The sequence below is a fragment of the Lygodium microphyllum genome, chromosome 6 (assembly GCF_053477565.2).
Source record: "Lygodium microphyllum isolate KBCC chromosome 6, Lygodium_microphyllum_v1.1.10, whole genome shotgun sequence".
NCBI lineage: Eukaryota > Viridiplantae > Streptophyta > Polypodiopsida > Schizaeales > Lygodiaceae > Lygodium > Lygodium microphyllum.
In genome coordinates this window covers 127,388,314-127,416,019 of record NC_141140.1, presented here as the reverse complement: position 1 = coordinate 127,416,019, position 27,706 = coordinate 127,388,314, and the positions used below count along the sequence as shown (strand labels likewise).

General features: G+C 43.4%; 2 protein-coding genes across 5 annotated transcripts in view; both read left to right on the top strand.

Moving 5' to 3' along the window:
- LOC148035105 (uncharacterized) overlaps nucleotides 1–27,706 on the top strand; it is a 104,086-nt gene that overhangs the window by 18,033 nt on the left and 58,347 nt on the right. The window lies entirely within an intron of this gene.
- LOC148035106 (uncharacterized) lies at nucleotides 589–11,906 on the top strand. The gene is made up of 4 exons (XM_087680448.1): nucleotides 589–650; nucleotides 760–838; nucleotides 11,102–11,422; nucleotides 11,643–11,906. Exons 1-4 carry the CDS (start codon nucleotides 589–591, stop codon nucleotides 11,904–11,906), a joined length of 726 nt encoding a protein of 241 aa, XP_087536574.1.

The window sequence follows — 27,706 nt, the reverse complement described above, 5'->3', positions numbered from 1 at the left end:
GACCTCTGACTTAGGGATTTCATATCCAACAGGTACAGATGCTTCAGATCTTGTTCTTGCAGGTTGGAGAGGCTTGGATTGGGCTGGCGATGTGGACCACTGGCGGTCCACTACAGGCTATTGTTTTACCCAGGTGTTATCTCATGGCGTAGCAAGAAGCAGCCCATGGTAGCCCTTTCTTCTATTGAGGCAGAGTATCGGGCCGCGTCTTCCACCACATGTGAGATTGTGTGGCTTCGGAGATTGTTGTTGGAGCTTGGCTGCCCCTAGACTCGTCCTACTCTTCTGTAGTGCGACAATGAGAGTTGCATTGCCTTGGTATGGAATCCTGTATTCCATGCTCGGACGAAGCACATTGAGATCCAGTATCACTTCATTTGGGAGAAGCCTCTAGATGAGACCATTGATGTGGAGTACTGCAAGACAGAGGATAATCTTGTAGATTTATTCACGAAGGCGCTTCCCCAGGCTCTTCTTCGGAGACATGCCAGATCCCTCAAACTTTTGACTTGTCCAGGATCTGAGAGGGGATGTTAGAGATATCATTCCTTGGACAGTAGTGTTGCAGAGCAGTACGGCCAGAGTGCCATGTCAGCAGTTGCAGGCGCCACGTCAGCTGTCGCAAGTGCCACGTGGCAGCAGACTGTTCAGTCAGACAGAGGCTGAGCAGTTGGACAGGTTTTTGACATTTTTTAATGCAGCCGACCTGATGTTGGACACTATTTTTCTTGGCTATTTATAGCCAGTCTTTTGGCACAGTCTCAGTTATTCACAGGTACTCTCAGCAGTTCGTGGAGATCAGATCGTGATCAGGCCTTGCTGTCCTCAAGGTGTGCAGGTGGGGTGACATCATAGAGGACATACACAGATATTCTCTCTGCAGCCGTGTATATTCCTGCATTCCTATACAACATTCTACACTGCAGATTTTTTGCGTTTCACTCTCTTTCTCACTCTCTCTCTTCTTTCTGCGTTCACTCTCTCTCAGTCTTGGTCCCACGCTTCTGCATGGCTGCACTCTGATGAAATACTCATCTCTCAGAAAATCATGTATATCAATATAAGGATACCTCCAAGATAAAAAACTTAGATACACGGCATCCACATAAACATGTAGTTAACCTAAGCACTCCCTCTCTCGAATCATAGGGTATCAAAAGCACATATAGCCCAAATAGCATCTCCCTTATCTTTCAAAAAATCATGCATATCAACATAGAGATATCTCCAAGGTCAAAAACCCAGATACACATCATCCACATAAACATGTAGTTAACCCAAGCACTTCCTCTCGAATCATATGTAGTATTAAAAGCACATGCAATCTAAATAGCATGTCTCCCTCAGCATCCAAATCCATGAAAGCCATAAGTCCACCAGGATCAAAAGGTAGCATTACCACTTCCCATCTTCCTTTTGCAATTAGTTTACTTAGTTTTGGTATATCAAACATAGCTACAGTTATCGCAACGTCATGCATAGAAAAATATATATCCTTGTTTACTCTATCGTGTGTATTAAAGCATAAATTCTCCGTCTCAAGCAACCATAAAGAAGTATCCTACATGACAAATATCTCACTATTTTGTGTTTGGGAATCACTTTGTAATATATCATCTTTGGCATATATATATTGCATTATATTTGTAACCTTCACAAAACTAAATCATCAATCACTACTTTTGTATCTTATGCATTCGCATTCAAAACATCATCTTTACTTCCTAGCAAAATTTTGTCTGCACTCATAGTCAAAGCATCCTCTTCAATCACTATCAATGTATTAGCTACATTTACAAGCAAAGCATGCACATCATTCTTAATTAGTACGTCCTCCTCTACCATTGTATCTATAATATCCTTAGGCAATGCATATGCTAGAAACACATGTGCAACATTAGACAACTCATCATTATTATGCTGAACCCACTTGACTCCTCTTTGAGGTATCCCTGCAAATAATTGAGTTTTCAGCCAATACATCAATCTTTGCATCCTCAACTACCACTTTTTTAGTGTCAACTATATTCAAAACAATAGCCTTTTCATTCACACAATTAGCTTATATGCCTTGCAAGCCAAACTCTTCTTCTATTTGCACCATAGCATTTGCAATGTCAATAATTTTATCATGAAAGTCACGCTTTGCAATACCAAGCACCTCCCTAACTAAGAGTAAATACTACCACGCTATTAAGAATACGCTCTTCAAGTACCTTTTTTATATTTGTTGCAATCTCAATAATAGATTGTCGCTTGTGGCCTGGCTATTTATCCTTTTTCTTTCCGTCCTGTTTCTTTTCTTGAGATGCATTCTCCATTATATGCTTAGGAGTAGGTTGAACTGAAGCCTCAGGTTGCTCAAGATTTTAACATGTTACTCTTTTTGAAGCCCGTATAGTATCCTCATCTCTCTTTCTCTTTTCCTCCACAATTACATTTGTATTTTGTAACTTAGCTAGACAAGCATTCATTGAGAAGGAATCAATTGGTGAGTTCCATCTTGTCATGTTATGAATACATGTACATGCATTAGTTAATTTACTCCTTGTTACTTTGCCCTTCTCAGGTGCATGCATCACATGAGACTATATCTTGGCTTTCTACCAACCATAACATACCTTGGGACTTTCTCTATTTGCAATCCAAACGTTGTAGCATGCAACATATGCGTTTCTGGTAGCCATATTATCCAATAATTTTTGCATTGCTCCTTTCCCAAAGTTCAAAGAGGGACGGAGATCTATTTCTTTAGTATGAATTTTTCCATCCTTCCAAAAGATTAAATCCTTCTCTAATGCATCATGGTACATGTCACAATCACCCCTCTCATACCGATGATTATTACACTATATACATTGATGAATAAAGCCCTCTCGAGGAGGCTTAGGGGTTGCAGTTTGCCCCTTTTCATCCAACTTTGCAACCTTCAGCTGTAGGTCGCACATCCCCTTCACTAACTCATCCATGACACCCTCTTTCATTGCAAATACAATAGGTACAACCGTAGGCATAGGTGGCTTAATTGCAAATTCTATTGCCTTGCCAGAAGCAGTAGGCAGAGTCCCAACATGCAATCTAGTCCTTATTCTTTGCTTCTTCACAAGTGCATTAACAACTTTTTTTATATAATACCAATTTGTCTTAAGCCAAGTTTCTACTGTTTGATCTTCCAAAAGATGTTCCAAACTCTCTGTAAGGCAAGATCCACTGCCATAGTTGCACTTGTACGTCGTACGGTATTGTCTGCACAGTATAATTCATACCATACGGCACAGTACGTATCAATATGATTTTGTGCAACAAAACAGGCCTTTATTGGCCATCGTATCTGCTCCCGGCATTCCGTTTGCATGTGTCTCCTGCGTGTTCTTTTTTGGGGGGTTGAGAAGCCTTGGATACTTTAGTCCACCCCCTTTCTAAGCTATGCCCTCGTCTCCCAGCCCCCCTTGGATTCAATCCAGGTAGCAGCCATGTTTGACTCTTGACCCCTCTTTATTGACCCTTCTACAAAACGTGCGTCTCTCCTCCCTACTTCCACACCAATTCAGCAAGCATTTGCCATTCTCATCTACCTTTCTTGAAACTTGAATTGATTTGTGATTTGTAAAGCTCTAGCCTCTCACTCTCTCCTCTTTGCTGCACCCTATCAAGGCTTAAGACTCAAGCCTATTCAATTTCCTCTCTCTCACTCTTGCTCTTTCAACTTTACCCCAATTCTCTCCCTTTGTTTCAAGTTTGTTTCAAGTTTCAAGAGTCAAGACTGAAGCATCTCTCTCTCTCTCCCTCTCTCTCTCTCTCTCTCTCTCTCTCTCTCTCTCCCCCCCTCCCCCGCCCCGGCCTCTCCATCTGTCATCGGCACTGTCGCTCGTGAGAAGTACGAGGCCTTCAATTTGTATGTGATTCATGTGGAGAGGGGCATAAAAAAGTTCAACTACCATCATTGGACGTGCAAGTATTGCGAGAAGCGTTGTACAATTGGTGCAACCAGTTTTTTCAACATCTTTCCAAGATGGGGGGGTGTGGGGTAAGTTGCTCCATGCAAGGAAATCCCTCAAAACATTGCGGGTGAGATTCTTGCCAAGATGACAATGGGATCCACAAGAGGTGGAAGAAGTGGCGTATCGGCACCAACTTCTATGTCTACTAATGAGGAAGCGTCAAATGTAGGTGTATCTTTAACCGATGCAGGATAGGCCTTTACCATCATTGGTGGGGGCTCCATATCCGCATCCGGCTCCGGCAAAAGATAGCGCATGGAGACTCATGCGGCACCGGAGAGACAATCCCTTCTCTCTCAAGCTCCCGGTCATGTGCGTGGATTGGTTGTCTTTCTTAGGGAAAGGCAACGACTTGCAGACATTGAAATTGCACACACGGTGATTGAGTGTAATCTTACATGCAATGTTCTAGAGCAAGACCAATGGAAGAAGATGGTAAAAGCCATTGCCAATGTTGAAAGGGGGGAAGGATCGAAGCTTGCACGCGAGAGCTATGGTGGGAGACCAAGATCAAGAAAGAGAGAGACAAGAAATGGGAACTCCAACAGTCACAATGTGTGACCGGGCCTTCCTTTATTCAAACTGTCACTAAAAGAATAAAGAATAAAGTGACGGTGACGGGCGCTCGCTACCTGCAGTGTGCAGTGGCGGTGACTGTTAGTGTAGTAATACACGGGCAGCTAGGCGGAGGCGCCTTTACCCCCAACAAGCTCCCACTTAAAGGCGAATCTGCCCTGGTGAAGAATGAAAAGAAAAAGAAAAAGATAGTACAACATGTACACAGGTACAACAGGATGAGGAAAGACGTCATCTCATCCCACGCCTATCAACCTCTTGAGGAAGACAAAGCGCTCTGTAGAGAGGCTTTTCGTGAGCAGATCTGGAGGATTTTGGTCAGTCGAGATCTTGATAAGATCAATAGACTTGTTCTCAACGACCCCACGTACGAAGTGATACCTCACCTCAATGTGTTTCGTCTTTGCATGAAAGACCGGATTCTTGGCTAGATTCTTGGCTAATTGAATAGCACTCATAGAATCCGAATGCAGTGTAGGGATAGCATCAATACCAAGGTCAGCAACCAAATGACCCAACCAAATGGCCTCCTTGCAAGCCTCAGTGGCTGCAACATACTCGGCTTCTGTTGTAGAAAGGGCCGTGCATTTCTGCATCTTGGACATTCAAGAAACAGCACCTCCAGCATATGTGAATACATAGCCGGAAGTGGACTTCCTACTATCTGCATGTCCTGCATAATTAGAGTCAGTGTACCCCACGACTCCTGTATCCTGGCTGCCATAGCATATGCACATATCTGCAGTGCCCTTCAGGTACCTCATGATACCCTTCACGGCATCCCAATGCTTCTTGCCATGTGTAGCTATATAGTGTGCCACAACACCAACTGCAAAGGCAATATTTGGATGAGTGGCTATCATGGCATACATAAGACTGCCCACTGCGGATGCATATGGAATCTTGGCCATCTCGGTCCTCTGCTCATCTGTCTGTGGACAATCAACTTGTGATACCTTCACATAAAAAGGCAATGGACAGCCAATAGGCTTTACGTCCTGCATGCGGAAGCGCTCAAGGACTTTATGAATGTACTCCCTCTGTGATAAGTAGAGGAGTCCCTGATGCCTGTTGCGTCTAATGCGCATATCCAGTATGTGGGCGGCCTGTCCTAGATCTTTCATCTCAAAGCTCTTCTGGAGCCGAGCCTTAAGAGCATCTAGCTCATCATGAGCTTTCCTTGCTATCAGCATATCATCCACATAGAGTACCAAAATCAATAAAGAACCATCACGGGTTTTCTTCGTATAAAGACACGGATCCATAGCACTCCTGCTCTAGCCCTGTGACTACATAATGGCATGAAACTTATGATACCACTCCCTAGGTGTCTGTTTTAAGCCATAAAGACTTTTCTTCAATTTGCACACTAGGTGCTCCTTGCCAGGTTCTGCAAAGCCCTTAGACTGCTCCATATAATCTCATCATGCAAGTCTCTATGTAAGAAAGCCGTCTTGACATCCATTTGGTATAAATCCAAGTCAAGCTAAGCAATCAAAGCCAAGACTAAGCGCAGGGTGATCATCTTAACGACAGGAAAAAAGGCCTCATCAAAGTCCACACCATGCTCTTGCTTAAAACTCTTTGCTACTAATCTAGCTTTGTATGCCGGCTTGGGGTGTCTAGGGGTACTTTTCAGCTTGTACACCCACTAACATGGCAAAGCCTTCTTGCCCTTAGGCAAGGAAACCAAATCCCAAGTCTCATTCTTATGCAAGGAGTTTATCTCAGACTGCATAGCCCTCTCCCAGGAGTGATTGTCACCCCTGCGCATAGCCTCATCATAAGTGAAAGGCTCTCTTGCATTTGTAACCAAGACGTAATGCATCGAGAGCTGAAATCTATCAGGTGGACGTCTGTCTCTAGTAGACCATCTCACGGTAAGCTCTGCTGCCTGCCCAGCTGTTTGTCCAACACCTTGACCATGAGCATCTGTTGCAGCTGTAGGCTATCCAACTGGCTGTGCGGGAGCTCTCGGCTCCTCTTGAAATATGACCCTACGGATCTCAACAACTCTCTCAGGCTGTCTATGCATCTTGTCTTCATGGAAGACTACATCATGACTGCGGATCCCAGAGACGGTAACCATCTCGCTTGCATCCCCATAACCAAGGAAAATGCATTTGACACTCAGGATCCAGCTTATTTCTCTTGTTCCTGGGCACATGGAAAAATGCCTCACATCCAAAGACACGGAGATGCGCATAAGAGGGAGGTTTTCCAATCCATACCTCCTCGGCAACTTGGAAATCCAAACCACTAGAAGGTGATCTGTTTATGATATGCACAGCTGTACTAACTGCCTCAGCCCAAAAGCTCTGTGGTTGGCGTGTGTGGCTAAGCATACTACGTACACACTCTTGAATGGTTCTATTCATCCGCTCAGCCAAACCATTCTGGGGGGGGGATAGGGGGCGGTCAACTGACGCTTAATACCCCTCTCATCACATAACTGCTCAAAAGCACGTGAGACATACTCACCCCCATTATCTGTCCTTAGGCATTTTAGCAGAGAACCTAGACTGGTTCTCAACCAATGCAAGCCATGTTTGAAACACAGCCAAGACATCGGGTTTCGGCTTAATGGAATAAGCCCAAACTTTCCGTGAAAAATCATTTATAAAAGTAACAAAATACTTGGCACCACTGGTTCTCAACCAATGCAAGCCATGTTTGAAACACAACCAAGACATCGGATTTCGGCTTAATGGAATAAGCCCAAATTTTCCGTGAAAAATCATTTATAAAAGTAACAAAATACTTGGCACCACCCATAGACTGACAAGGCATGGGTCCATAGACATCCGAATGTACCAATACCAAGGGCTCACTCATGCGTGGCCTACCAGACTTTTTATGCGTAGACCTAGTTTGCCTGCCATAAAGACAATGCTCACATGAATCAAAACATGGATAATCAAGGGGCGGTAAGTACTGCAAACTAGAAAGCATTTTCATTCCCTTCAAAGACATATGGCCCAAACGGGCATGCCAAAGAGATATATGGGGGATAGAATCCACAGACAAAACATGATCAAGGGAAGAAGCTGATACAATCAAGGGATAGAGGCTGCCTGCCTTGGCACCTCTCGCAATCACAAGTCTGCCACGAGTGATCTTCCATGCAGAGTCTCCAAAACATACATGATATCCTGGGTCATCAAGCTGTCCAGCTGACATGAGACTGTGTGTCAAAGCAGGTACATGACGTACATCCTGCATAACAAAACTGCTGCCAGAAGGAAACTGCAGCCTAATATTACCAATGCCCACAATATCAAGAGAGCTGCCATCACCTAAGCGCACAGAACCCGAAACAATACGGTATGAATGAAACCACTCTTGACAAGGTGTCACATGAAAGGATGCACCTTAGTCCAAGAGCCAACACTGTGCATACATAGAGTGTTTCTCTGTCATCTGCGAAGCACTAGAAGAAGCTGCAAGGATATAATCATCATCATCAATATCCTTAGGTTGCATAACATTGATCTCTTCAATTTTAACACTGGACTTTGAAGGCACTATGCTGCGATCAGAAGACTTATCGTGCACTTTGTCTTTCCCCTTATCTTTGCGCCTTTCATTGTGCAGTTCATGGCATTGTGGCCTAACATGGCCCTTTTTCCCACAATGGTGACAAGTAACATCTGCATTCCTGCCAGGGGATTTGTTATGTGACTTCCCACGAGACTTGGACCGAGATTTCTGAGAATCCCGTCCACGGCCACTACCACTGCCATGCTTTCCATATCCATCATTCCTGCCTCTAATTGTCATAGCATGCAACACACGAGAGGCATCCAAATTCTTATGGTTAACCTCTTCCTGCTGCAGAAGAGCACTCTCAACATCAGATAATTTAAAGGTAGCAGTAGAGGCACATAATGTAGTGCGGAATACATCCCATGACTCATTAAGAGTACCAAGCAAGAAAAGAGGAGTGACATCCTTTGCAAAAGTGATGTCCTGCGAAGTCAAGTTCTTGAGTATAGCATGGAACTGGCTCAAGTGAGCAGACATAGTCACATTCTCCTTTATGCGCAGATCCATAAGCTGCTTTAGCCAATACATTTGACTCGCTTGACTTTTCTTGTCATAGAGATTCTTGATTTTATCCCATAACTGCCATGCACTTTGTTCTTCCTCAAAGACATTGTAATGAACCTGTTTTGTGAGAGACAATACAATAGTGGACTTACATAACTCATCAAGCTCAAGCCATTCCTCATCTAGCATAGTTGCAGGCGGATGCCCGCTCAACCTCAAAGGTTTGATCTGCGATTTTTGCACCAACACCTGCCAAATTTGGCTCTTCTAATAAGAGTAATTCGTACCATCAAGCTTAGTGATGTTGAAAATAGCATGTTCAGTACGAACTAGCCATAATGCAGGCTGGAAGACTGTAGACAGTTCAAAACTGCTTGCTGTTTACTGTAGAAAATGACAAAAAAATCACCAAAATCGAGAGAAAATGGGGAGAAAAGTATAACCAAAGTTGCTACCCACCAAGTACTAGTGAAAGTACATCATTTCAGAATATTTCAGCATGAAAAATCCATGTCAGTCTATACATATATGCTTGTTGTAATAAATTACAGATTTCAGTAAATGAGAGCTAACAGTGCCAAAAATCGGATCCCATGTCAATCAGATACTGCCAAGACGAAAGCCGGCATCATACGGGCATAACATAGGCATATGACAGTCGATAAGCATGAATCCAACACCCAAACATGTTATACAAACATCTGCCAGTGAGTAGGCACACCCCCCAGTCAACGGGGCAAAGTGTTCTTGCCACTACCAAGAGTTGACACAAGTAGGTGTCAGCTCACAAAGAGAGGGACCCAAAGCAAAGAGTCAGCTCATAAGCATCAGAGAAACCAAGACATATGAACCATGCATGATCTTGAAGGGTAAAAGATCCCAAATAGTCTCAAAAGCTCAAAGAGTATAGACCGCCTGCTCAATGGCTGTCAAGCATCCAAAGACGCTCCCACTGGCACAAAAGCCGTAAATATCAAGCAACAAAGCTCGAACAAATCATGTACAAGCACCAGTGACAAGTGTCCAAGATCAAGCATCAATGGTATATCTTGGACATGTAGGCGGTAGAGCATCCGTATGTAGCATCCATAAGCATGTAAGACATCAAGTACATCCCAAGATACAACTCTGGCAAGCCAATAAATAGCTCAAATAAGCTCCGGGAATCCAAGGTCAAGCCAAGATCAAGCTCCAGTAGCAATAGGTTCCAAACAATGTAACTAGCATGTAGTAATTGTATAGGCTAAGCATGTCAAGACCGGTCAGACATAAGCAACATACATGCCATAAGTACATTCAAGACGGAGCATCCAAATGCTTTGCAAAGCGAGCTCAAGCTCAACCAACGATCCCGAATCAAAACCAAGCTCTATGTTGAGTCTCAAATGTCAATAATCACCATATATGCTTGAAATATAGCCCGAAAAGCATAGGCATAAGTATACATGAGTAAAATGACTTCAGCTCAACTGTGTACAGCAGTGATTTACTGTTCAAAACTGAGAATTTCAGCACCAAAATCAGCTCCAAATGGTTGCCAAACAATAGGCATACATTCCCCTAATATCCGGGCATCAAAGGGGACCAACCAGGCATCAAATGACAATGCCAAACAGGCTGTAGCATCAAATGTCAGTGTAACACTGTCATAAACTGCCTGTGGACTGTTATGACAGTCCCAAAACAGTGTTAAATCAGTCCAAATGCTATGCCAACACATCAACCATCAAAACCAAGCATCAAAGCATGTTCATATGTCTGAAATGGAGCCTTTCCAAGTGCCAATGGAGGGGGGGAGCTGCTGTTGTGACTGTTAATGCTGAAGACACATATGGGAGGGCTGCGTGATTCTGCCAATTGTAAATGCTGGTCTTGGGGCTGCAAAAAATGGTGGCCAAGCTTCAGAGGGGTCCGGTTAAAGCCAAGGAAGGCCTCAAACAAGCTCCAGTAAGGGGAGAGCAGCCCACATATGAAATGAGAGCTGGAAGTGTAATGGCTGCCCTGTTTCAAGAGGGCTGAAAACTGAGGTAAACCCTGTAAAGAGTGAAGCAATACCTTTGTGTGAATGCCTTGGGGGTGCCCAAAGGGGCCGGGAAGGTGCTTAGGAAGTCGGGAAGTGACGGGAGCTCGAAGGAGTCGGATATGGCTGTCGGAAAGGAGACCCAATGTGAGTGGAGAGTCGATGGGAAGCTGAGAATACCACGAATCAAGCTCAAGAGTCGGGAAGCCAAGCTCTGATACCAGTTGAAAGGGGGGAAGGATCGAAGCTTGCATGTGAGAGCTATGGCGGGAGAGCAAGCGCAAGAAAGAGAGAGACAAGAAATGGGAACTCCAACAGTCACAATGTGTGACCGAGCCTTCCTTTATTTAAACTGTCACTAAAAGAATAAAGAATAAAGTGACAGTGACAGGTGCCCGCTACCTGCAGTGTGCAGTGGTGGTGACTGTCAGTGTAGTAATACATGGGCGGCTAGGCGGAGGCGCCTTTACCCCCAATAAATGTGAGTCCATGTGAAGGATGGACCAGTGTCACATACAACGACCTGAGTGCGAAAAAGATTGATGAAGAGAAGAGGATTGATAGAGCCCTTGATCCTATTCGGGCCGCATGGATAAAGTATGGTTGCTCCATTCTCACTGACAGATGGAGTAATCGTAAGAAACGGAGCATCATCCACATACTCGTCTCATGTCTACTTGGCACTTACTCTTTGCGGGCCATAAATACTGGCAAGAGGGGGAGGAAAACGATGGGCACATTCATCTACCACCACATTTGGCAAGCTATCATTGAGGTATACATTGCCTTTTAAATTTATTTCACTTTCTTTCATTATAATTTATGCATAACTATCTATCTCCCTATTCTCTCTTATATCTATCTTGATTCTCTCTTTCCCCCCAAACCCCTATCTCTCTTCATTCTTGAATCTTGAAAGTTGAAACTTGAAAGGCTTAACTTTCTCTTTCTCTCTCTAACCTCCAAGTATTGTTACTTGTAATTTGTGGTTGTAGGTGGGCCCCTCTAATATGGTGCAAGTTGTCACCGACAATGCATTGAATTGTCAGTGCATGGGCCGTTTGCTTGAGACCAAGTTTCCCACGATTGTGTGGACTCCATGTACAAGTCACTGTTTGGACTTGCTCATGGAGGACATTGGGAAGCTCAAGTGGGTGAAGAGGATGGTCCACAAAGCTACATTAGTTGTCACCTTCTTCACGGAAAAGGTAAAGGTGCTTGCGATGTATTGTGCAAGAGTAGTAGGAGCAACTGATTAGTAGTAGGTGACAGGTGTAGGAGGAGTGCCATGTGGCAATTGAGGTGGCATAGTCGGCCAGCTTGCATGTGTAGCGGACTTGCATTATTTTTTGTGTTTTTCCTAGCCTATTTATAGGCCTTGATTTCAGCAGTCTTCCTTAGTTGGTTTTCAAAGATTTTAGGTTGCAGACTGTGGAGACTGCTCTCGAAGCCGACAGAGACTGAGATCTTTGAGGTGGGGACATACACAGATATTTTCTCTGCACCCGTGTATATTTCTGCATCCTTATACAACATTTCTCACGTCAGATTTTCTACGTTTCACTGTCTCTTTCTTTTTCTCTCTTTTTCTCTCTTTTTTCTTTGTTCACTCTGTCTTGGTCATTCGCATCCGCATTGCTTCACTCTAACACACTCAAGTTGAAGAAGCCTTCTTTGACTTGGTTTGCTTACATGTTGTTGCTCGAGCATCTTTATGAGGTGCGGTCCACCTTGTGCCAGATAGTGGTGTCCACTCTATGAAATGAGTGGGATGAGCATGAGACAGAGGCGGCCAAAGTTATGCAGCGCTTGTGCCTTAATGAGTAGTTTTGGCAGAAAGTCCGTGCCGTTGTCATTGTCGTAATTGTAACGAGCCTTCCATCTGTGGATGGGTGGTAAATCCGTGATTACAACTTAATTACAGCAACAAACAATAAATGCAAATCTCAAAATATAAATTTACCTATTGATCTTAGACAATGCACACCGGATTGGCCCCAAAATTAGCGCCCCTTTCGGCATTTCTTTAGCTTTATTGAAGAAAAAGTTGATTTACAATGGGATTTTCCTGATCCCCTTCACAATCCAAACTCCCCTTGTTGTCCAAAGTGACTAGCAAATCTTTAAAATTTGCCTCTTGATTCGGGTACTTAATTGGTCTTCACCCACTTCATAGACGATGGAAATGCCCCAAATTCAATGGTTGGCTAGTCCTCCACCTGAATTTAGCTGAAATTCACCTTTAGCCCTGAAAAGTAAATTAGGGTTTACAGTAGAGAAGTTTGCAATTTCTCAGCCCCCAAGGGTCTAAATACTGAGATCTTCGAGTCCAGACGAGAGAGAAAGCTGTAGAGAGAAAATTCAGAGTTTTGTCGCGAAGAATGACTGAAAATCAGTCAAATGCAGCTATTGCCCTGCCACAACAGCTTGTAGATGCAAAGAATTGAAGAAAATCAGTCATTTACTGCTGCTGCCTTGTCTCAACAGCGTGTAGATGCTGTCACCTGTTGTTGATTGGTCTTCTTCTACCCTTGGATGCTTCAAAAGGTTCTCCACAGGCTGCAAATCAAACCAGAAGCATCTCCTCCCTCTCTCTTGCACGCTAAATACACTAAAACATTCCTCTCTCTAGCCTCTAAAGACGTTTTTTAGTCTTTTATGGGCATTTTTTGACAAGTGACAGCCTTTTCAAATGGTTTTTCTAGTATTTGAATACTGAGAATTAATCTAATAATTATTTCAATGCTCTGAAAAATAATCCGACTGGCCAATAATTAAATTGGCTAGGCAACTTCCATTCCCAAGTGTCTCTGCGCCATCTTTGACAATCAGATTGGCGCTAGGTACCATTAAATGCCACTTCTCTAGTGTCACTAACTGACACTTATGGCCAAATGAATGACTTAGGCCAACAATTGACATGAGATACCACAAAATACCTGTGCAACATAACTTATAGTAACTTTTGCCTTTGACATTTTGTGGTTTCCTCGGGTCCCGGGCTTGTAAATTTACTCTAACCCCAGTTATACCTCACATGTGCAACATTTACTTAACCATGTGATTAAAAATTAATCCACATGTTAAGTGAGGTTTTAAAAATACATGTCCTCATGCCACGTAACGACCAGCTTGCTTATTTGACTCGTGTGGTCCTTGTGGATGACCACAATGCAGTGTTGGAGGAGCTAGGATGCTATGCAGATCAGAGAGGGCATGTGGCTTTTGCTTCTCCCACTTGTTGTGGAGGAGAGAGTCACTTGTAAAGTCTTTATTTTGGTGGCAAAACTTTGGATATGCATTGGAGACCCTTCAACCCTTAGCCATGAGAGTCTTTGCTTAGGATTGCTCTTTGGGTGCATGTGAGAGACATTGGAGTACCTATTCTCTTATTCACATGAAGAATGGTTGGCTGTTCATGCTGAAATTTGACCTTCTTTTTGTCAAGTTTACCATGTGTAGCATTTTTTAGCAACTTTGCCTCATTAAATACTACGTCTCGGTTACGTACTATCTTCCTACCTCGAGGAAGCTAAACTCTATAACCCATCTCGCCCTCATCTCCATATCCCATGAGGATGCCCTTGATGGATTTCATGTCTAGTTTGGTTCTCTGTTCTACAGGTACATGCACAAAGGCATCACAACCATGTTAGCAGATCAGAGACTGGCCGTACAGTCGGACTGCCACGTGGCAGTTTGACCTGTACCAGTACAGTCGGCTGCATTTAATGCAGCCGACCCGCCATTTATGATCGCCCAGATTCTGGCTATTTATAGCCGGGTTTTCAGCAGTCTGCCTTACGCAGATTACAGGTTGGATGCTCGCGCATATTCTGTCTCTGTTCGCAGATTTCATACAGGAGATCGTGCAAACTGCAGCGGACTTCGAGGTGAACAGCAGGTTGCATCGTCGAGGTGGAGACACGCAGTCCAGCGCACTGCGCCCGTGTACATATTTGCATATCTTTGTATACAGCACACTTTATACAGCAGATCTTCATCTTCCATTGTCTCTTTCTCTCTCTTCTGTCTGCGTTCTCTCTCTCTCAGTCCTACGCTTCCGCACCGCTGCACTCTGACATGGTATCAGAGCAGTGTAGAAGGGCTGGATGAGTGAAGAACCAACCTGAAGAAGAGCTTCCATCGCGACACAAGGCTGCGTTTTTAGCATTTGAGGGCAAGTAGGAGGGTTGCATCTCGGAACAAGGCTGAAGCGAGTGTGGGCGCGCGAGAAAGGAGTCCAGGTCGTGGATTTGCTGCTGTTTACTGCTGTTTGACGAGGAGGAAGTTTGAGTTTTCAGCTTTCAAGTGCAAGTTTTGCTTTTTCATCGCCTCCGGCGGGCGGGTGAAGAAGTTTCGGGACGCAGAAGAGCCCTAGCAGGCTGCGTTTTCATAGTCAGAGGGGGCTGCTTTTGCTTTTGTAAAGGCATTATAGGTGAAGATGTCTACAGAGATTGATTTGGAGTTTCAGATGATCATGGACCGGAAGGTGCCTGTCTTACCGGCTCTTCCCGCAGATTAGAAGCTCGATGGCGACAATTACCGCATCTGGCGTGTGATGATGTTGGCCATCCTTGAGTCCTACGATTTGACGGAGCTTGTACAGGAGGAGATCGACCAGCCCTCGATGAGAGATGAGTCCAAACTCTCTTCCGATGCTCGTGCAGAGTTGGCCAAGGCACAGTCTCACTGGGACAAACTGAATGCCCGGATTCGTTCTTTTCTTTTTCTGTCTTGTACTACAGCCGTGATAGCCCACATCGAGCACTTGACGGTGGCTCGGGAGATATGGCTGGAGCTTGATCAGATGTACAATCGGATGACCCTTATGAAGCGGGTTTCTTTGGAGGTACAGATGCGGACCTTGTCCGTGAACAAGTCTTCTTCGTTGTGAGAGCACATCAACAAGCTTCGACAGCTTCAGATGCAGGTTCAGAATGCGGGGAAGCCGATTTCCTCCGAAGACATGGCGATTACACTATTGTCCCAGTTGCCGCCACGATTCGGTGCTTTCTACTCCGCCCTTATTGCTTCGGGGCGTGAGTCTACTCTTTGGTGGGAAGAGTTGGTTCCTATGGTCTTGACCAAGAGGAGCAATTGAAGGGACAGAATGCTTCTAAATCGGAGGCATTCATTGGTTAAGCCTCTCAGAAGAAGGGGAAGGACCAAAAGAAGAAGAAGGGGGACAACAAGTCAAAGAAGGACAAGGACAAAGAATCCACATGCCATATTTGTGGAAAGACTGGCCATTGGAAGAAGGATTGCCCTGACAAAGACAAGAAGGACACCAACAAGAAGGACACGAAGGATTTTGGAGCGATGGCTGCACCCTCATCAGCTGGGTTTCTTCATCTAGCTGTCATTGAGGACTCTACACCGAATGCTTCTGATGCTGCGATGACAGCTCCCCAGGCTCGAGAGTGGATCGTAGACAGTGGTGCCTCCCGGCACATGATTCCTTCATCAGATGGTGTTGCCCAGCTGCGACCTTCGCATGGGCAGATTCTCATTGGAGATAGCTCTTCGGTGTTGTTACATTATAAGGTAAATTAAGGGAAACATGCACGAGGATGACCGTCCGGGGTCTTGGGCGCCCGAACGGGGTTTAGGGGAGCCTAGAACAAAGAGAGTCCAAGAATAGTAGGACTCACCAAGGTTTGATGGCTGGCAATCGCATCACGATGAGGGTGGCCAGCAATGAACTAGATAAGGCCGGGAGGTGAAACGGATCTCTCGTGCTCTTTTTTTCAGGAAACTGCTTTGTTCTGGTCTTCATCGTCTTCTTCATAGCCGCCTGTTAAGGTCGTCGCCTGACATTGGTATCAGAGCCTGTCGTCTGTCAATCGCGCGTCGTCTGTCAGTCCGTCAGTCAGTCGTTGAAGGTTATCATACGAAGCTGTAAACGCTGATCGTGACACGTCACGAAAGTGTGACACGTTGTAGCTGTGATGAAAAGCGTGAGGCGACGGCTGTGAGTAACCGTGACGGGAGTTGTCTGCAATCTTTCCTGCACTAAAATATGGCCATAGATAACCAAGCTTCAGCCAAAAGAGTCTATTTAACACCCACTGAAATAAAATCTCAATTAACTTTATTGTTAGAAAGAGATAAAAATAAGATAGAAACCTCGGATGTCCCATCTTCATCGAAAGATTTAGATGTGACTATGCGAGATTCTAAGGAACCCCATCACAAGTTGAGGGATAATCCAATTCTAAAAGATATGAAACCCCCTTAGTTTCACGGGGAGGAAAAAGATAGAAATAAGGATACAATCTTTAATTTCCTCCAAAAATGGGAAGATTTACATAAACTTAAAAATACTCCACCACATCTCCAAGCACTGGAGGCTAGTTTAACTTTGGGGCCCAAAGCATATAAATGGTGGCGAACTTTAAAGGAGGCAAATAAAATATGTGAAACTTGGGCTCAATTTGAATCCGTCTTTTTGAAAGAATTCCTTCCTGAAAATGAAATGGAAAGAAATTGGGAAGATTGGGATTATCTCAGACAAAAGGGAAGACCCCCGCTGACATATCTGGAGGAATATCGTGAGATAATCCTCAAATTGGAAGGAATAGATGAATTTCAAAAGACAAGAGGATTCATTAGGGGACTAGATAAAGCCTGTAAAAAAGAAGTAAAAAGGAGTTCACCTAAGACGCTGGAAGAGGCAATTAAATTTGCATTAATTAATGAAGATAGTATGCATCCAGGTACACTCACTAGTCTCACTGATACGGAGCCCAAGTCTAAGGAATTGGAAACCTCAAAATTTGTGGGCAAATTTAAAAGAAAAATGCCATTTTTAAAGGGTAAAAAACAACCTTTTGAAAAGAAACAATATGTGAGGCCAAAGTTAAGTCTTGATGACTTTGATAAGGCCAAAAAAGAAAAGTCGCGTTTCAATTGCCTATCCCCTAACCATGCTGCTTGGAATTGCCCTCAAAAGAAAAAGGGAGAAGACAAAGGAAAGGATGAGGACAAGGGCAAGGGAAAAGAAAAACAAATCCATGTAGTGCAGACCTTAGAATTAAAGGGGCATGAAAGGTATAAATCTTTAGAGGTCTTGCACATGGATGTACAACACAAGTGTTGTATGTCAACTTCTATGTGGCAGCCTACCTTTGGGCCACATGATTTAGTTAGAGTGCATGGATTGATAGCTGGAAAGAGAGTTAGAGTCATGATTGATGACTCTGCTACATATAATTTTATAAATCATGCACTTGTCAAAAAATTGAAACTTTCCCAACAAAAGAGTGGGCATCAATATGTTGTTCGTATGATGCAAGGTCAAGATAATAAAATATGGGATACAATGGTATCCAATTTGGAAATTGAGATTCAAGGATATAAAGATAAACTTGATTTCCAAATTATGAACATGGAAAGAGCTGATATTGCTCTAGGGAGGGAGTGGCTATGGGGATTGGAACCATCCTTAAAACGTAGTTAGCATCATAATATAGTGGAATTTGAAAGGGATGGTAAGACTTTTGTCATTCAAGGTGAACATGAAGTATCTGATAATCCTTTGTTGTGTTCCACTGAGGTTCAGAAGCTGATAAAGAAGGAAGCTTGTGAGGTATATATGTTATGGTCTCTTTCTGTATAAAACACTTTTACTTTCTGTAATACAAAACAATAATTTTCTTGTGTTTGTGAGTTGAATGTAAATAATGAATTAAGTAGTTTGTTAGATGAATTTAAAGATGTGTTTCCTTCTGATTTACCTAGTGGCCTTCCACCAGATAGGGGTGATATAAATCACCCAATTGACACAAATAAGGATACACACTCTATTTCTAAACCACCATATAAGTTAAGTGAAACACAGCACCAAGAAGTTGAAAGACAAATTAAGGATTACCTTGATAAAGGGTTTATACAATCCAATAATTCACCTTGGGCTTCACCAATTTTATTAATAAAGAAAAAAGATGGTTCTATGCGACTTTGTGTTGACTATAGAGCACTTAATAAAATAACGGTGAAGAATAAATTTCCTATGCTGAGAATGGAAGATCTTTTTGATCAATTACAAGGGGCAAAATTCTTCACAAAGATAGATTTAAGATCAGGCTATCACCAAGTAAGAATTAAGGCACAAGATGTTCCCAAGACAGCATTTCGTACTAGATACGGGCATTATGATTTTTTGGTGATACCTTTTGGCCTCACTAATGCACCAGCTACCTTTATGAAGCTGATGAATAGTGTTTTACGGCCCTATCTAGGACATTTTGTAGTAGTCTTTTTGGATGATATCTTGATCTTTAGTAAATCAAAAGAAGAACATTTGGAACACTTACAATTAGTATTCCAACTGTTAAGAACACATTCCCCTTATGCGAAGAAAACTAAATGTGAATTCTTTGCACAAGAGGTCAAATATTTGGGGCATATTATCCTGAAAGAGAGAATCAACATGGATCTAGAAAAAGTAAGGGCAATTATTGAATGGCCATCTCCAAGGAACCTAGAAGAGCTGCAGATCTTCCTAGGTTTATTTGGATTTTATCGTAGATTCATTCGAGATTATGCCAAAATAGCTGTTTCAATGACAGACCAACTTAAAGGGAAAGGAAAAAGATTTAATTGGGGAACAGACCAAAATGAAAGTTTTCAAAAACTTAAGGTAGCTATTGCTACAGCTCCAGTACTATTAATTGTGGATCCCAATAAACCATTTGTGGTTGAAGCTGATGCCAGTGATAAGGCGATAGGCGCGGTCTTATTACAAGAAGGTCGACCAGTTGCTTTTGAAAGCAAGAAATTAGACCGTGCAAAACAGAATTATTCTGTTTATGAGAGGGAGCTATATGCAATAGTACATGCAATGAAGAAATGGAGGCACTATTTGTACGGTGCCAAACTTTTGATTTTATCGGATCATGAAAGCATTAAGTGGCTTAATGATCAACCGGATTTACACGGGCATAAAGCCAGATAGGCCGAACTCCTCCAAGAGTTCGACTATGAGATAAGATATAGAAAAGGAAAGTATAATATAGTAGCTGATGCACTCAGCAAAATGCCTATCATTAATGAATTGAGTTTTACTCAGTTCACTTCCAACTTGCTTGAATCTTTAAAAGGGAAATGCCAGGTTGATCCGGCATATTCCAACATATGGGATGCAATAAAAAATGGGGATCCAAATGAAAGTGCTTCTACTGAGGAAGGAATATCTAAGGATATTCAACAAGGAAATGGAGCATTAGGGGTTGCTCAAACCGGATTCAAGTGGAAGAATTTTACCATTGATAATGGTTATTTACTCTACAAGGGTAGGGTATGTGTCTTGAAAGATACAGAAATAAGGCGCCAGATACTCTTTGAGTGTCATGATACCCCTAGCGCGCGACATCCAGGAGTTAATAAGACTTATAGTCTTATTAAAAGGCAGTTCTATTGGCCTGGAATGAATAAGGACGTCCTTGACTATGTGGTCAAATGTAATAAATGCCAGGTTAATAAAGCTAAAAGATTGAAAATGGGAGGACTTCTCCATCCACTAGAGATTCCTTCGGGAAAATGGGAGAGTATCTCCATGGACTTTATTGTTGCTTTACCCAGAATACAGAGGGGGCATGACTCTGTGTGGGTGATTGTGGATAGGTTAACCAAAATGGCTAGGTTCATTCCAACTTCAACTGATGTTAAAACACCAGAATTGGCTAGATTGTTCGTAGAGAACATATACCGATTGTATGGCCTTCCGGCAAATATAGTTTCTGATCGGGATAGAAAATTTGATAGTCAATTTTGGCGTGCGGTATTTAGGAAATTGAATACTAAACTTAGCATGAGTACGGCGGATCACCCGCAAATTGATGGGCAAACTGAAAGGGTTAACCAAATCCTTGAAGATATGCTTAGGGCATATGTAAGTAAAAGGCAAACTAATTGGGAAGAGTATCTACCGACAGTAGAGTTTGCATATAATAGTGCCATGCACTCTTCCAGTGGATATAGTCCATTTATGTTAATGTATGGGTTTCAGCCCAGAGCTCTATGCAGGAAAAGGTTCAGGCAGCTAAGGATTTTTTTGAGGACATGAATAATATGTTAAAATTTGCCCAAGAAAATATTAAAAAAGTTCAAAATCGAGCTAGAGCATATGCAGATCCTCACCGAAGAGACATCTCCTTTAAAGAAGGAGAATTTGTCTATCTTAAAGTGCCTGAACAAACTAAAACTATAAAAAAGGGACAATGTCCAAAACTTTCACCGAGGTATTGTGGTCCTTTCATAATACTTAAAAAGGTGGGAGAACTGGCTTACAAGCTCCAACTACATGCTGGTGGTAAAATACATCCAGTTTTTCATGTCAGTAAATTAAGGAAGAAGCTGGGTGATTTGGATAATCTAATCTTAAATGATAACATTGAGGAGCTATTAAATGACCAATCTAATCCACATGAACCAGAAAGAATATTAAATGTTCGTAATAGACGAACAAGGAATACTATTTATCAAGAATGTTTGGTTAAGTGGAAAGATTGTTTAGTAGAAAGCTCAACATGGGAGCGAGTAAGTACTTTAAAGAAAAGGTTTTCGATAGTTAGACCTTCCAAGTATCGTTTTCGAGGACGAAACTGATTCTTAAGGGAAAGGAAATGTTACATTATAAGGTAAATTAAGGGAAACATGCACGAGGATGACCGTCTGGGGTCTTGGGCGCCCGAACGGGGTTTAGGGGAGCCTAGAACCAAAGAGAGTCCAAGAATAGTAGGACTCACCAAGGTTTGACGGCTGGCAATTGGATCACGATGAGGGTGGCCAGCAATGAACTAGGCAAGGTTGGGAGGTGAAACGGATCTCTTGTGCTCTTTTTTTCAGGGAACTGCTTTCTTCTAGTCTTCATCGTCTTCTTCATAGCCGCCTGTTAAGGTCGTCCCGTGACAGGTGTCTATTGTAGGACGGGGTGAGATGCAGCTTATTCCAGATGGATGTGGTGGTACCCATACCTCAGAGGTCTTGCATGTGCCAGGCTTAGGGTACCATCTACTGTCAGTTCATAAGATTTGTTTCCTTGGACTTTTGGTGGAGTTTGATAGTGATTCGGTGCGAGTCCTTGATCGTGGGTCAAGGAAGGTTCTCTCATCAGGATATGAGGAGAACGGCATCTACAAATTGAAGTCTTCTACTGTGCTCTCTACTCTTCTTCTTACCTCTCAGACACAGTCAGAGCTATGGCATGCTCAGTTTGGTCACCTCAACTATGATTATCTTCGGAGGGCGTCACGTGGACAGCTTGTTCAAGGGTGCCAGCAGCCATGCGTCTCTTGCATTCGTGGGAAACAGCATCGGGATGTGATTCCCAACAAAGCTTCGCGGCGGTCTACTTCAGCGATGGAGCTTGTATCTACGGATCTTTGTGGCCCTATGAGGAATGAGTCCTTGAGAGGGAGCTCGTACTTTATGTTGATCGTAGATGACTACATCAGGATGACATGGGCTTATTTCTTGGCGTTGAAGGAGGCATTCTCCCACTTCAAGGATTGGCTTCTCTTTGAGGAGAACCGATCGGGCCGGAGATTGAAGACCTTGCGATTCGACAAGGGTGGTGAATGTCTCTAATGAGTTTTCTCGTTTTTGTGCAGATAAAGGTATTCACCAGGAGTTTGCTAATACCAACACTCCTAAAAAAAATGGCATTCTTGAACAGAAGAACCAAAGTGTGATCGAGATGGCGCGCACCATGATGGAGCACCGACAGACACCTCAGTTTCAGTGGGCCGAGGCTGTGGCTACTGCAGTCCACATCCTTAACCGATCCCCCACTTCGGCCGTTGATGGGATGACACCTTTTGAGGCTTACTTTGGGACTAAGCCTGATGTTTCTTATTTTAGGGTTTTTGGGTGTGATGCCTATGTTCACATTCCCAAGGCTCATTGTGATAAATTTGAAGCAGCTTCCCGAAGACAGGTGTTTGTTGGCTACAGTTCTCAGTCCTAAGGCTATCGTTTGTATGATCCCGTGAAGTGGGATGTGTACACTAGTCGAGATGTGTGGTTCGTGGAGGTTCCGGCCATAGCAGCGGGTGAGGAGCATCCCGTTCTTGGAGATCCAGGGGAGAGTTGGGCTCCCGCGACAATTCCTTTGAAGCCCGCGCCTTTTGATTCCGATTCTGTTTCTGATACAGAGTTTACTATTCCACCGGTCACCCCCGAGGAGTTACCACCGGTGGATATCCTAGAGTCTTCCGCTGATGGAGAGAGACGAGGAGAGGTCGTGCCTCCTCCTCGTTGGGCCCGTGACACGCTCCGTGATTCAGGGATCGAGAGGGTCCTTGAGGAGTGGGGACCGCAGGATGGTCTGCGGCGATCACGGAGGCACCAGGCACATTCTACGGAGCTTGTTTGCTCTAACTATTGTTTGATGACCCGTGTTATGCAGGATTGAGAGCCCACCTCCGTGAAGGAGGCTTTACAGTCCGCACCATGGAAGAAAGCTATGGAAGCCGAGTTGGAGGCTATTGAGAGGAATGGCACTTGGTATCTCGTGCCTCGCCCCCCGAATAAGAAGGTGATTGGCATCAAGTGGGTCTACAAGACCAAGTACCTTAGCGATGGTTCTTTGGACAAGCACAAGGCTCGCCTTGTTACTAAAGGTTTTGCTCAGCGCCCAGGGATTGATTGTCATGACACCTTTGCCCCCACTGCTCGTATGGCGACTATTCGAGCTGTTCTTGCCTTGGCTGGCCATAGGAGATGGCCTGTCTACCAGTTCGATGTGAAGTCGGCCTTCCTCAATGGTGATTTGAAGGAGGAGATCTATGTAGAGCAGCCTCCTGGCTTTGGATCTTTAGATGGGAAAGTCTACAGGTTGAGGAAGGCCTTGTATGGCCCCAAGCAGGCTATGCGTGCATGGAATGAGAAGATTGATTCGTTCCTTCAGTCAGAGTTGGGATATCGGCGTTCCAAGGCCGATCCGTAGCTTTATGTACACACTTCCGCGGCTAGTTGTGTGCTTTTTGTGTTGTATGTTGATGATTTGATTGTCACAGGTGATCATGCAGAGAAGGTCAAAGAGATGAGGGCAGCTTTACATCGAACGTTCGAGATGACGGATTTGGGTCTACTGCATTTCTTCTTGGGCCATGAGATTTATCAGTCTCAGAGGGGGATTTTCATCTCTCAGTAGAGATATGTACAGGAGCTCTTGGTTTCTTTTGCGATGGAGGATTGTCGGACCATTTCTACTCCTATGGATCCGAATTGGAAGGCCACTTCACATTCAGCTTCTCCCATGGCGGATGCTTCCCGCTATCGTCAGTTGATTGGATCATTGATTTGGCTCCTTAACACTCGTGTTGATCTTTGTTTTGCTGTTGGGCTCTTGGCGGGGTTTATGAGTGAACCTCAGACGGTGCATTGGCAGGCTGCCCAAAGGATACTTCGGTATTTGAGGGGGACATCTGACTTAGGGATTCACTATCCAGCAGGCACAGGTGGTTCAGATCTTATACTTGTAGGTTGGAGCGACTCGGATTGGGTTGGTGATGTGGACCACAAGCGGTCTACAATAGGTTACTGTTTTACCTTGGGTGCAGGTGTTATCTCATGGAGTAGCAAGAAGCAGCCCACGGTAGCCCTTTCGTCTATTGAGGTGGAGTATCGGGCCGCGTCTTCCACCACATGTGAGGGTGTTTGGCTTTGGAGATTGTTGGAGGAGCTTGGCTGCCCCCAGCCTCGTCCTACTTTGCTGCAATGCGACAATGAGAGTTGCATTGCCTTGGCACGGAATCGTGTTTTCCATGCCCGGACGAAGCACATAGACATACAGTATCACTTCATCAGAGAGAAGCTTCTGGATGCGACCATTATTGTGGAGTACCGGAAGACGGAGGACAATATTGCAGATTTGTTTACAAAGGCGCTTCCCCAGGCTCTACTTTAGAGACATTCTAGATCCCTCAGGCTTGTGCCCTGCCCAGGCTTTGAGAGGGGGTGTTAGCGGATCAGAGACTGGCCGTACAGTCGGATCGTGCAGTTGGACTGCCAAGTGGCAGTCCGACCTGTACCAGTACAGTCAGCTGCATTAGGCGGCTGCATTTAATGCAGCCGACCTGCCATTTATGATCGCCCAGATTCTGGCTATTTATAGCCGGGTTTTCAGCAGTCTGCCCACCCACTTCTGAACTGCTGTTTTAAGAGCCTCTTCCCAAAACTGTTGTGGGAGATTAGCTGTGGACAGCATGCATCTGACTCTCTCACAAAGTGTGCGATTATATCTTTCAGCCATGCCATTTGACGCGGGATTATAAGGGGCTGTCAACTTCCTCTTAATGCCACGCATCTCACAAAACTTGTTAAATTCATTTGAGATATACTCACCCCCATTCAGTTCTTATGGCTTTTAACTTAAGGCCTTTCTGTGTGGTAACAAAAGCATGAAACTTTTTAAAGCATCCAACACTTCCTTTTTGCTCTTAAGTACATACACCCATGACTTTCTACTGAAATCATCAATGAAAGTAACAAAGTACCGTGCACCCCCATACGAATTAACAGGCAGTGCACACATCAGAGTGTACCAAGTCAAGAGCATTAGACTTGTTAACGACATTGGAGTAATAAGGAGACTTCACTTATTTTCCATATAAGCAATCATTACAAAATTCGAGACCAGAGCCTTTTACATTAAATCTCCCCATAGAGGAGAAAACCTGAAGGCCTTTCTGGCTCATATGGCCAAGTCTTTTGTGCCAAAGCTCCATCTGTGAATGGACTTTAGCCATTGCCAAGAACTTGCCAGGTAACACTTTACAATGCAAGTAATATAAAGTCCCCTTTTTGTTGCCTTTAACAATCAGCATAGAGCCCTTATGGACCTTCCAAGATCCACCACCAAAGGTAGTAAAATACCTTGTAGCATCAAGTTGCCCAATTGATAGTGTAGACTTTTCTTTATGCGAGGTACAAATTTGACATCCTGCAAAATCAGCTCTTGGCCATTTTCAAGGGCCAAATGAATGGTGCCAACACCCTCTATCTCACATGCATAGTTATACCCAAGTAAACCTTGCCTAGGCAACTTGCAGCAGTGTATTTAGAAAATGGCTCCAAAGAGGGGGTAACATGAAAAGAGCCATCGCTGTCCACTATCCATGATTGTGATAGCCCATCATGAGCTGAAAGTAAGGCATCAATTACCTCCTTTTTGGTGATGTGCATATCACCTGTTGTTGCCATAATATTTGCATCATTACATGAGGCTATAACAAGTATCTCTTCAATGTCGGGAAGCTCTTCAATGACCACACTAGATGCAATATTAGCCTTTGCAACTTCTTTTGAGGAAGAGCTGTCATCATCTTTCTTATCATCCTTCTTTTTCTTACCCTGCCGTTTCTTTCTTTCTTGCTCTTTCTTGAAGTACCGGCAATCGGGCTTTTTATGCCCTTTACGCTCACACTGATAGCATGTGACAGCCTGCTGTTTGCCCTTGCTTTTGCCTTTACTGGCTGCATTACCTCTCTTTTTAGACTTGCCTCTTACATTATAAGCTGAGCTATTACTTTCACCACTAGAATTTCTTCTGATTTCTTCATTAAGGATTGAACCTCTAACACTATCAAAAGTCAAAGCGGGGTTGTTGCTAAGTGACACAACCAAAGATTCCCAGTTGTTAGGCAAAGTCATCAATAAGAAAATAGCTTTTAATTTTTTATCAAAAGCCGCCAAACAAGAGTTCTGCAATTGACTCAAAATCCCCGTGAAGCACTTAAATGCTCAGATGTTGGCTTAGACTCATCCAACTCTATGTTCACAAGTTTACGCATAAGATGCACTTGATTCACAGGAGTTGTATTTTCATAAGTGTCCTTAAGCTTTTTCCATATGGTATAACTTGTATCAAGATGCTTAATGTCTGTAAGTACATCATCAGACATTGCCATCTTAATGTATGCAATGACCTTCTTGTTAAGTCTAGCCCAATCCACATCTATCATAGCTGCAGGCTTAGTCTCCAAGAGAGCATCTTCACAGTCCTTGAGAAACAAAATGCCTTGCATTCTATCCTTCCACAAGTCAAAGCCAGTGCTATCAAATCTCTTGATTTCAAAGAGGGATTTAGTGTCACTACTGCTAGAAGCATTTGCAGCCATTTTTTTGCAATACACCAGAAATTCAATGCTGCAATTTATGATAGCAAAAATGAGCTGAATATTCTTTCAGCCCAAATTTTCAGCAAATAATAGCAAGATTCAGTCCAAGTACATGTATAGCAGTAGAACGAATGACTTTCAGCATACATTAAATGCATACATCACTACCAAGTAACTCCCACTTCAGCAATATCACCAAAAAATACATCTGCAACAATCCCAGATCTGCAAATGATCACTAAAACTGTTGCAACATGAATAATCAGCAATACATCAACTCAATGGGAGCTGTCCAACATGTGTACTGCATACATATGTGCTCGTATCAACTTCTAATACACGAAATCTTTGCAATTTCTCCAAAATCGCACAAGTGGGAGATAAAAAATGCTCAAATCACTCTGCTTATGGCAACAAGATTGCTTTAGTAATATTCCCAAAGTGTATTTCACGCATCAACTTTGCCAAAATCCACAAATTTCAGCAAAAAGCCCCAAAATTTCACTGACCAATCTGCCTCGATTGCATTAATACATGTTTCCAAAAGCATAAAATGGGCAAAATTAGTAAAATTTCACAAAATTTTGCAAAAGCCCCAAAATTCCGGGTCCAAGTGTGCACGAATGTCAGCCAATTTGACTCAGCTGAATAGAAATTTCACAAATACAGCAAAAGTCCCAAATTTTATGGGTCCAAGGTTGCGAAATTTCACTAGATTTGGCGAAATCCCCAATTTAAACGTGCATAATGTATGCAATTTCTGATGCAGATGCCTCAATTATGCATGAACAACACTCAATCTGAAAAGCCCCAATTTTTTGGGCTGAAATCTACACAAATTTGCGTACTATGCTTACGCGTGCGAACCCGCGTTAAGCCAAGGGAAAATTCAAAAAAGAAAAAATAGATTTTGACTTAAATTTTTTTTTGGA

Bases quoted from the DNA above. Each gene is read 5' to 3' on its own strand.
- LOC148035106 (XM_087680448.1), top strand. From the start codon at position 589: ATGTCAGCAGTTGCAGGCGCCACGTCAGCTGTCGCAAGTGCCACGTGG. The intron at 651-759 runs GTCAGACAGAGG...CTTTTGGCACAG, and splicing joins ACGTGGCAGCAGACTGTTCA to TCTCAGTTATTCACAGGTAC. The intron at 839-11,101 runs GTGGGGTGACAT...ATGGGCGGCTAG, and splicing joins GCTGTCCTCAAGGTGTGCAG to GCGGAGGCGCCTTTACCCCC.